Source organism: Sinohyriopsis cumingii, chromosome 13, assembly GCF_028554795.1.
Source record: "Sinohyriopsis cumingii isolate HCF-2022 chromosome 13, ASM2855479v2, whole genome shotgun sequence".
Classification (NCBI taxonomy): Eukaryota; Metazoa; Mollusca; class Bivalvia; order Unionida; family Unionidae; genus Sinohyriopsis; species Sinohyriopsis cumingii.
The window spans coordinates 39,843,959-39,856,004 of NC_142973.1; the positions used below are offsets into that span (position 1 = coordinate 39,843,959).

The 12,046-nt window shown below is 36.9% G+C and overlaps 1 protein-coding gene across 5 annotated transcripts in view; it reads left to right on the forward strand.

The window, feature by feature from the left end:
* Window positions 1-12,046, forward strand: part of LOC149785259 (SH3 domain-containing YSC84-like protein 1) — a 37,449-nt gene that overhangs the window by 21,047 nt on the left and 4,356 nt on the right. For all 5 annotated transcript variants that reach the window (XM_089979110.1, XM_089979109.1, XM_089979108.1 and 2 more), the window contains exons 6-8: window positions 333-531; window positions 8,640-8,850; window positions 10,564-10,668. In XM_089979110.1, coding sequence (XP_089835236.1) covers window positions 333-531; window positions 8,640-8,850; window positions 10,564-10,668 — 515 coding nt within the window. The remainder of the gene's footprint in view (window positions 1-332; window positions 532-8,639; window positions 8,851-10,563; window positions 10,669-12,046) is intronic.

Consider the following 12,046-nt stretch of genomic DNA (forward strand, 5'->3'; position numbering starts at 1 on the left):
TGAGATAGAATACATCCTTTGCTAATTCTTCATGGTAAAGACTAATATGTGAGATAGAATACATCCTTTGCTAATTCTTCATGGTAAAGACTAATATGTGAGATAGAATACATCCTTTGCTAATTCTTCATGGTAAAGACTAACATGTGAGATAGAATACATCCTTTGCTAATTCTTCATGGTAAAGACTAATATGTGAGATAGAATACATCCTTTGCTAATTCACAAAAATTATACATAATGAGTATGTAGCATTATCTGAGTCTGTAAAAAGTTAATTTTGCTGAAATAGTATGATGTACAATGATGAACTAAACATATTTGTGATTTAGATTTTATAAACGGGAGATTAGGACAACCGAAATCCTGTCAGGTGAAGTAGAGCCCCCTGAAGAGTGTGGAGCCCTGTATGAAGTCCTAGAGTTACACAAACAGAGGGCAGAAAAGAGGCTGGAGACCATGGCATTGAAAAAGGCAGAGAAAGCAGTAGAGGAAAATACACAGATTTCCAAAAAAAAAGGGATGTTCAGTGTAAGAAATGGGTTGGATTGTATATTTTGCAAACTATGTTAATTATTACTTTAGATAATAAATGTGTAATGAAAATGATAAAATCAGGTGATAATCTGACATTTATCAGAAGCACAAGGGTTACAATGCTATGAACTACCAAAGTTTATATCGTCTGCAAGCACAAACTGCATTTACACATAAGAAGTTTCCCAGGGCAGACATTCAAATTTATAGAAGTTGAACATTTATCATTAGGCCTGAATGGTGTAGTATAGGTAACAAGCATACTGTTCATAATTGAGGTCCCATGTTCAACACCCTGCTGCAGCATGTGTATGGTAAAACGGTACCCTAAGCAAGGTTTGGTCATTTCTTTAAGGTGCTCTGGTACTTTCCTTACTATGAAAGACTACATCATACCAATTTTTGAGTTAGCCATTAATAGAAATATCTTTGTATAAGACAGAATAACTTGCTATGCAATTCATGTAAAATTAATATATTTATTTCAAAGTATTTAAATATTTATGTCACCTTTAATTTCCCAAGTGTAGAAAATTTCTTTTACATCATTGACAAGAGTCAGTAAAACAAAATGATTATAGTGATATTTCATTATTTATGCATGCCATAAGTATACCATTGTGGCTTTAGCAGGGGGATATTGTGGTACATCCAGTCTCTCCATCCATCTGGCCATCCATCTATGCATAAGTCAAACTCCTTCTAAACCACTTGGTGGAAATTCACTGCACTTGCTGCAAATATATTGCTCATTTGGTAATTATCAGCAAGAGGGGTAGAATTTTGGGGTTCCTGGGAGGTCAGATATTAAAAGATATTTTTTCAAAAATGCAGTACAAGTGGCGCTTTTGAATATTTTTTTACAAAACATTATAAATATATTCATTGCAGGAGGACACACTATATGTAATGGATTTAGAATTAAGACCCCTAGGTCACAGTGCTGGAAGTGGGTGGCGGTGATTTATAACAAAAAGTCATAGGGAACTGTATATAGCATTCCATGAGGACATAACTGTATTTAGCCTTATATGAGAACATAAATGTATTTAGTCATGTAGGAGGAGATAACTGTATGTAGCCTTGTAGAAGGACATAATTGTACACAAGAATGTCAAAAATTCCATTGGCACTGAAGTCAATCCAGCAGATTAGTGACTCTGTAAACACAACTCACTGATTCTACAGAAAATGATCTTATAGGTCATTGTTTAGTGACACTTGGATCACAACTGATCACTGTAAGATATGCAGTAGCATATGCTGCTTTCTGTTATCTGTTACTGTCCAAGTGTCAATAAATAATGATATACAGTAACTTCAACTGTTGTATTTCAGAGTAAATTAAGACAGACCACTGTTCACGAAAATCATTTCAATTGATAGTAAATTGATACATTTGTTTTCTCAGTGGTGATGTCCAGGAAAAGAAAAGCTTATTCTATGTTGTCTGTTTTAAAGTGTCTTGAAATCTGGCAAAAATGCAAAGTCAAGTTGCTAAGGACTTAGATGTACCTGATTGAGTACTGCATGGTTAGAAAAAAGATGTGGAAAAACTTAATCTGTTGATTGGTTAAGTCAGCACTGTTACAAAAGATGTGGAGAAATTCAGTCAGCACTGTTACACAAGATGTGGAGAAATTCAGTCAGCACTGTTACACAAGATGTGCAGAAATTCAGTCAGCACTGTTACACAAGATGTGGAGAAATTCAGTCAGCCTTGTTACACAAGATGTGCAGAAATTCAGTCAGCCTTGTTACACAAGATGTGCAGAAATACAGTCAGCACTGTTACACAAGATGTGCAGAAACTCAGTCAACACTGTTACACAAGATGTGCAGAAATTCAGTCAGCCTTGTTACACAAAATGTGGAGAAATTCAGTCAGCACTGTTACACAAGATGTGGAGAAATTCAGTCAGCACTGTTACACAAGATGTGGAGAAATTCAGTCAGCACTGTTACACAAGATGTGGAGAAATTCAGTCAGCACTGTTACACAAGATGTGGAGAAATTCAGTCAGCACTGTTATACAAGATGTGGAGAAATTCAGTCAGCTTACAGTGCTGCTGCAGTGGCATATCCACAAAAACATGCAGATTATCGAGGAAGGAGGATATTATGAAGGGCAGGTCAAAAATTGTGATGAAATTATACAAAACCAGATTCATGCAATCTGATTACCGACAAACTATGATCCCTGGCTGTTAAAAGATTTAATCTCCATGCTGCTTTTAAATATGAAAATACAGTTGTTTTTGTATGATCATAGCAAAAATGCATGGGTGACAGACACAAAATTTTGTAAATTGGATTTTGAAAAAATTAAAACCACAAGTTAGGCAGTATTTGAAAAGGACTAGAAGATGATTCTGTTACTTGATAATTGCACCATACACCCAGCTGTTGAATACCTTGTAAGTCACAGCTTTAAAATTAAATCTTTTCTTTTACCAGAAAATATGATCTTCAAGATAAAACCTCTTGATCAAAGTATTATTTCAACATTGAAGATGTACCATAGAAGAGAATGTATAAAATCTGTATTGAATAGTGAAAAATCACCAGTCATTATTACCATGTGATATGTATTGGTAACATTCAAGTTTTTGTTGGTATAATTGTATTATACTGTCAAATTTCTGACTATCATGCACTCATTATGTTTTTTCAATAACACAAGTTGGCCTGTGCGAATGATGTATATACTTGTTGATGCACATGTGTTCAACCCATGGTCTAGTTGGTCCTAAATTAAAGTATTGCCACCTGGACATCCAATATGGCCACCACAGTGGAAATCTTGAAAATTTCATTATGACTACTTTTCCAGTGATATCTAGATGGGGTTTTCACCAAAAGACTTATGAGCTCTAGTTCGTCCTAATAAAAATGAGCCCAATCTGAAGTTTAATATTGCTGCCACAGCAGCCATCTTGAAAATCTTATCGCTGCTTCTCCTGAATGGAAAGTTATATTCACATGGGTTTTCACCAGAAAACTTAATATGCCCTCTAGTTGGTCCTAAATGAAAATGGTACCAATCTGATGTATTAAAGGCCACCAGAGTGTACCATCTTGAAGATATTTTTTTCACTACTCCTTCTAAATTGATGGTTATATTATGAGATTTCCATGAAAAGATTTCTTGTGATGTCCTCGCACATTCTAAATGAAAAGGGTATCTGTCCAAGGTCAAGTATGGCCAGCACAAAGCCATTTTGAAGTTACACAAAATTATCCATCCTGAAATTTTTGGTATTAATGATGACTCCTGAACAAAAAGTCATATTGACTTTGGTTTTTTGCAAGAAGACATTTTTGGTGTCTAGTTGGTCCTCATTGGAAATGGTTTGAATCCGATATCCAATATGGCCACCATGGGAGCCATCTTGAAAACCTTATTATTGTTACTCCTTCAGAATGGAAAATCATAAACATAGGTTTTCAGCATAATACTTTTTATAATGCCTTGTTGGTCCCAAATTTAAATGGTGCTAATTTGACATCCAATATAGTCAGCATTGTGGCTGTCATGGAAATCTTTTTATCACTACTGCATTTAATTGGAAAGTTATTTTGACATGGGATTTTGATCAGAAGAGTTTTTATGATGACCAGTTGCTCCTAAATGAAGATGATGCTAACTGACCATCAATATGAACCTTGAAAATGTTGTCTTTTCTCACAAATGGATGGCTATATCAACATGTGGTCTTCATAATTAGACTCCATATGATGCCTATATGGTTCTACATGAAAATGGTGCCAGTCATACTTTCAATATGGCTGGCTTCAAAGTCTTACTGTCAGTATTCCTAATTAGATGGTGATACTGTCATGTGTGTTTCACTAAAAGACTAGACCTCTAATGACGTCTACATGGTCCTAAATGAGAATGGTGCCAATCTGACATGCAGTATATCCACCACAGCAGCTAATTTGAAAATCTATCACTTAAGAATTTCAAAGATGGTTTCAACCCTCAGCAGTTAAAATGAAATAATGGTTTTATCTTGAATTCCTGGAAAATCTTTTTGCCAGTAGAGTATTTCAATAGAGGGATTTCAGTAAATTGCTTGAAATATAAATGGTTTAAAGTTATGGAGAACCTATACCAACCAATTCCACTTGAGCTATATTGGAATCATGCTACAGCAAGCTCTTTCATAAAGAATGTCAACAAGTGAGTTGAACAAAACTAGGACCAATTTTAACCCAGTCCATGCATAGCCTTACATATGTTAAAAGTGGGCATGCAGGATTACTTTCCAACTTTGCCAGCTGAACAGGCCTGCAAGTTATATATAATTTTCTGTATTCCATCCTGCCTGCTGACCAACAGGTCCAGTAGTCTGGTATATCAGTGTATGGTTTTAGTAGTTATTAATCTGTCATCTCAGACTGGCAAACAGCATGTCACTTAACAGTTCCTACAATAACAGTGTCCTATGCCAGTCTGATTGCCCTGGCTAGCAATCTGGTCAGTTAATCAGCTGATTGCCCTGGCTAGCAATCTGGTCAGTTAATCAGCTGATTTCCCTGGCTTGCAGTCTGGTCAGTTGATCAGCTGATTGCCCTGGCTAGCAATCTGGTCAGTTGATCAGCTGATTGCCCTGGCTAGCAATCTGGTCATTGCCCTGGCTATCAATCTGGTCAGTTGATCAGCTGATTGCCCTGGCCAGCAATCTGGTCATTGCCCTGACTAGCAGTCTGGTCCGTTAATCAGCTGATTGCCCTGGCTAGCAATCTGGTCAGTTAATCAGCTGATTGCCCTGGCTAACCATCTGGTCGACTGATCAGCTGGATCAATCATATTGATGAAACCAGTACACAGTGAACCAGCATCACAATATGAGCCATCCAGCCTGGACAACTAGCATTACCCATTCTGACCATGCTTCATGCTGGATATGATTTGGCTGGCCCTGCTAGCATATCTGAAAGGTAGAACCTTATTTACACATGGTGATGATTTGGCATTGTCGTTGTCAAATGGAATGTTATACCCCTGCATGCAGAATGTGCAGGAGGGAATAATCCTCAGGTCAAGGAGGGGGATGACAAATGGAACATTTTTATTCAACCATGGAAAGGATGGAATTTAATTTTAAGGTGGCAATTGAAGAGGTATGTAGAATTTTGCCTCCTTTGGAATACCTTCCTTCATCAGCAGTAAATAATATGTACAGGGTCAAGGTCTTGGTGAACCTTGATAATGATGAACATGTGTCATTCAGAAAATTTGTGACCCCAGTAATTTGAGGACCTACTTTTCAGTGACTCATTCACCTACAACTTTCTCACCACATCATTTTCAACAAGGATATTAATGCCATCAAAATCCAGTAAGTTATAAAGAGGACAGAAAAGTAGTTTAACAGCACATCTGAGTTGATCAGGAACATCAAATTGAATTCCTCACTACTTGACCTGGCATCTCTGATGATCTTTCACCTCACTCCAGGTTCGTTTTCCCCCGAGTCTGTGTGGGGGTTGAATTGATGAGGTGTAAAAGCAGGTGGCATAGTAGTTGCCCCTGAAGCTCTTTGTACAAGTTCCTATTTCTGCATTATCCATCATGGGGTGTACCAGAGAAGTGAGGATCATCAACAAAAAAAGATCACATGGGTAATTATCAGCAGCATTGGCAACCTTTCAATGGCCTGTCAAGTGATAGGCAGACATATGCCTCTAACTTAACTGGCGTGCTGCAAGGAGAGAGAGAAAACAAGGTTTCTTCTCCCCCAAGCCTCCTGCCATCCTTCATTGGCTTGCTGTCCTTCATGTCCACTAATGACTCTCATGTAGGCTACAGACTCCTTCTTTCTGCTAGGCTTCGATCAACATATTTCTGATAAATTTTTGAGTCATCCGAGTCATTTTAGAAGGGCTTCAGACCCTTCCCCCTCCACTTTTGTCATCCCCCTTCATGATGGAGACTCCAAGTGATCCCATGAAGGCAGATGTTTTACAGGGATTTGACTTGTAAAGCAGGCAGTGGAATTAGTGTATCAAATGGACTCTGCAGGTTTATATTCCAGACTTTTTTCTGGTTGCAAATCAACTGAAAATCAAGACCTTTCATATACTTGATAATTTTAGTAATGCCATGAAGTTCATGATGGAGATGGCAGCATTTGTCAGTCTGTCTATGTGATGTAACAAATATGCCAATAATTTCAACCTTTGTAATGTGTATTTCCATGTGCCTGTTCAAACCGTATCACACAGATACCTTTGCTTAAGTTAATGTGGCGTGTACCGATTCCTCCTCCTACCATTCACCCTCAGTCTCAGCCCATAGGCCTTCACCAAGATGTTGGACTGCACCATATCCCCCTTCACAATTTAAGGTGAATAGTCGAGAAGACAGATCCTGTCCTTTCTCAACATTTTATTCATGGAGTTTCACACTCAGATCAGCTTTGTTTATCTTCTTCCAAAATGCATAAGCAGTATTGATGTGTTGGAGAAGGTTTCCACCAGGTTGATCATTGTGGCAAGAGAATTTACCATTTTCTTAGCCTGATCAGTTCAAAGGCAGACATGTTATACCTTGGCTGCCTTTACATGTGCCCTCTGCAGATGGCTTTTTGCCACATTGGTTCCCACCTTGGGTTGTTTAGATCATCAAATTATGATCTTGACCAAATTCAAACACTTCCTGCTTCAGTGGCAAGACAGTGCATGACAAGCTGCAGGAAGCCCTGCAGCTGGAAGCCACATTCAATACAGATGTCAGTTTGTCAGATTGAGGGACACACTTGCTACTGGACTTTAAGGCACTGCAAGAAAAGGCTCTTCACATTAGTCTACTGGAAATGAAGGCCATTCTCAATGCTTCCCACTTTTGGATGAAATGCATCCAAAGGAAGATGGTTCTGATAATGTCAGATTGGTCAGTGGATTAGCTCTTCCAGCAAGAGGAACATAATGACTGGACCTTTGCATTATGGTCTGGGAGTACCTTTGTTGGTGTACACAGTATCATATAAACATATCAGATGGACACATCCATGGTTGGCTCATTGTAAAGGACAGGCCAACTGCTTCATACAGATTAGAAATGATGATTGGCAAGTATATTTATTAAAGAGAGTAGGGTGTGGGTTTACATTGCTCTTGAAGCTTGGTATTATATTGTTCCTAAAACATAATTATCAGACAGAATTAAATGTATAAATAACATGCAGTAAAACAAAATATCTAATGTACTTAAAGTAACATTATCACCATACATTTGTCTGTATTAATTTTCTCCCTACCTCCAACACACGAATACTCATTCACACAGTTTTCTAGTATTGTCACTATAGTGTTGCTCAGTGTATAATGTGGTTGGCATTTATGGACCTCAGGTACTACAATATATTGTACAATATTGATTTTACATAGTAGATTCATAATGCCATTGTCACTTTTACTTACTTGAATATGATTCCTGTATTTAGGGAACACATTTAAGATGATTCTTGTGGTTACTTGTCTGTTGATGAGAATGTGCATCTGTTTACTGCTCTTTAATTAAATATTGTTGTTTTAAAAGTTGAACCTAGTATAATTTAAGCAAAGTCTATTCATTCCTGACTGTTGAATGCTCTGCACTTCAGATGTCATAAAAAAAATTCCAGACAAAAATTATTGATCGCTGTCAACTTTTACAATGGTGTCCAGGTATTAAACAGGTTACAAAAAGATGTTGGATCAAGTAAACAAATACTAGGGCAGTAAAAAAAAAAAAATTCAACACATGCTACTTTCTTTGTGACATCGCAGCACATGACATACAATCTGTTTAGTACTGGATCATATCTCATCCAAAAATCTCCACATACTTTGACATTGATTTTGTGATATGTATTTTGTCCGAACATTTATATAGTAACTTTCCAAGGTATATGGATGTATGAGGATGGAAATAAAGTGAAAAATCATTTAAAGGTGTGTGTAATCAAATTCTACAAAATTAATTCTATTACTTAAACAGTCAGTGCTGAATGCCTACATGACCTTTATGATTTGTATTTTAATTAAAGACAGTGCCTTCCTGTCCATTCCTTGCAATTTTTTCTAGAATAACCCTGTTTTTTTATTGTAGAGCTTTGCTGATAAATTAAAATCTCACAAGAGTCCAAAAGACAAAAAAGATGAAACCAGTTCATCACATGCATCACCAAGGTATCCTCGTAAACCAACAACTACAGTAAGGGAAAGAACAGTTCAAACAACCACTACCACAACTAGACGAAGTATAAAGGTGTATGAGAAAAATTCCGAAACAGGTGTCATCAGGAAACAATCATCATCAGGTAGTACTGCAGGATAATTACACAGCTGACTTAACATAATGGGTATATATTGTAAGAGTTCATGATATGTTGAAAAACCATAGAGATGCTACATGTGTATCATTAGCCTTAGCCCCAGGGGATAAATACATTAAAACTCTATCCTGTACTATTCACTGTAAGTTGATTTGCTACAGATGTCAGCCACAAACTCAATCCTTGCTCTGTCTGGTGTTCTTTAATCCAGCTATCTGTCCATCTGCCACGAGATCTAGTTTAAGGTTTTCACAAGGCAGCCTCTCCTGTTTGTATCAGTTATCAACGTCAGACCAAAGAATAAGTCAGGTTTCCAGGATAAAATTTTCATCAGTCAACACTTTGGCAGAAACACTTGTCGACTCATTCTCCTGCACAGAGGTCATTGATCAAGATCATTTGAGTTCAGATTGTAACTATATGTACCACTTTTGATTGGGCGGCCTCGTTTTTATCAACCTCATTACTTTTGAGAAAGGGCAACTCCCCATTTATCTGATTCATATATCAAAAGTCCAGGTCACTGGACAAAAGTTACTAAATTATGTTAATTTTACATTTGTAATAGCTACATTTAGTCGAATGTGGGGATCAGTTGTTCTTATGGCTATTTTTGTGCTTGTTGTTGTTGTTGTTGTTGTGGGGTTTAATGCCATTTTTCAGCACACGGTAGGCTATGCATGGCAGCCAGTATTAATGGTGGAGGAAGAACCTGGGAAAACCCCAGAAAGAACCACCAACCCACAAGAAGCTACTGGCAAGCTTTCTCACATACCCACATTGGCTGAATCCGAGACTCAAACCAGCGCAGACAGAGGTGAGATGGCAGTGATCCGTAACGGAGAGCGCTTTAGACCACTTGGCCACTCGTGGGCCCCTATTTTTGTATGTTTGCTTCCATTCTAGTTTTTAGATGGCTATTTTTGTGTCTGTATGTTCGCTTCCATTCTAGTTTTTAGATGGCTATTTTTGTGTCTGTGTGTTCACTTCAGTTCTAGTTTTTAGATGGCTATTTTTGTGTCTGTTTAGTTTGTAGATGGCTGATTTTGTGTCTGTGTGTTCACTTCAGTTCTAGTTTTTAGATGGCTATTTTTGTGTCTGTGTGTTCATATCATTTCTCATTTTTAACACCAATCGCAAACTTCAGAGGTGGATTCAAGTTGATGATGAAAAGAATTTGAGGATTAAATAGCAATGTGACTGTCATCCAGCAAAGGAAAATGACTTTGCACAATAACTCAATTGCTGCCTTAGCATACCTCTGCCTAACTTTACGGTACATAAAAGTACATCTTGTGGCCTAAAGGTTAGAGGTCATAACTAAAATCTAACTTGGCAAAAGTTTCTGCACTGTACTTTTGATTCTTCTTCACAAAAATGGACTGACCTTGAGTGTACCAAGAAAACATAGTGATGGGGTCAAAATGTTGAAGGGAAGGGTCATGTGACACATATTTTGACGGGTATGTGTGTGGTTTATACACTTTCAATATGATAATAAATTTTCAAGAACTCTGCATATGTAGAATATATTCTGCTGTAACATGAAATTTTGCAATCTGTATATTGAAGTTAAATAAAAATATGTTGCCATTAATGTGCAGAAACATTTGCAAATTTACATATTATATTTGTGAAAGTTGCACACTTGTACAAATTTCCCTTTTTTACAACACATACATTTCTCTTATTTCACAGGTATTAGTAACCAGTCTGCAGGCTCCAGTGATAGCTGTGAATTGAAAGTCAAGGCCATTTACCCCTATGAAGCTCAGCTTTCATGTGATTTAACTTTTGAAGCAGGTGAGTTTGCACATGACTTTGCTATTCAGCATTGAAGTTGTCCATTTCTTAATAGGTAATTCTTTTTATGGCTATTGCTGAGTTCCAGCAGCCATGGTGAAGTAGTAGAACGTAGTGTTCCAAAGATTATGCACATTGTTGTGTTGAGCTGGACATCAGTTAGCTTGGTATCGGACAATCAAGCCCAGACAGGAGTGCAATATTTGGCTGATGAATAACAGTGGGCCAGTGCTGATATCCTAAGTATCTGAACACTAGTGCCCCGGATTGAGTCAGCCAGTTTGCAGAGTAGGTTGTTTTGGGTGCTTGGTTTCACTGCATTTTTTTTCTAGTTGTTGTGGAATGTCAGCAGTCTGCAAATATTTACCTGAAATTATGACACCAACTAGATCATTAATAATTCAGAGTCTGTGTAATGGTTTTGAGATGCCCCTCATTCTCTATATCAGCCTTAAGCCATTATCCATATTGATTAGAAGTGTCTAACTCCATTGTATCTTCTGTTCCTTCTTTCTCCATCTTCTTGATCAAACTAATCCCCTCTGTACCGATTGATTTTCCACAAAACTCATGGGATGTGCATGTCTTTAATTCCAGTACTTACAATCATGAGCTTCTACAGTAACAGCTGCAGTTATTTGTATATGTATCCATTATTCCTGTGTGCTATTTATGGAACTCAAAACCAGCATTGCCACTTTTCAAATCAGAAAGTTTGACTTAGATTTTCCAGATGTTTGACATGTATTTTATGGGAAAGAAAGTTGTGCTTTTACAAGAACACTCCATTTGAATTTCCTGGAATTTTTATATTTTGTCATATTTTGCAGTACTGCTCCTTTAGGGTGCACCAATGTCATTGAAATGTAACAGTCCAATATGATGATATAATTGAGAAAAATTAATGTTTTCCGATGTTAACTTTAATCAAATTAAAGTTGTAGATTGTCAGAAGTTTTTGGCTACTTTAAGTTTAAACTGGAGTTTCTTGCTTATGTTTAAATAATATGAAGCCAGGTCCATATCTTGAGAACCTTTTGAGTACAAAACTCAAATTCTAGTTCCAAGTAAAAAAAACTTTAGATAACTTTTAACATAGAACTTTCAAGGTTTTATTTCTACCCTTACTATCCCACTTATTTAAAACTATGGATGGATAACAAAAGAGGTTTATGGAACTGAGGAGGACAAGGAAAATACCATTGAGAAATAATTAAATATGTTTTACAAATTCTTTAATCAAATTCTGAGACTTCTTAAACTATAGAAGCCATTGAGTGGTATAATAAATTATAGTAATTTCTTGAGGAATTCATTACAGTCTTCTATACCATGTCTCTACTATAGCTTGTAAAGAAGTACTACAATATTGAATGTT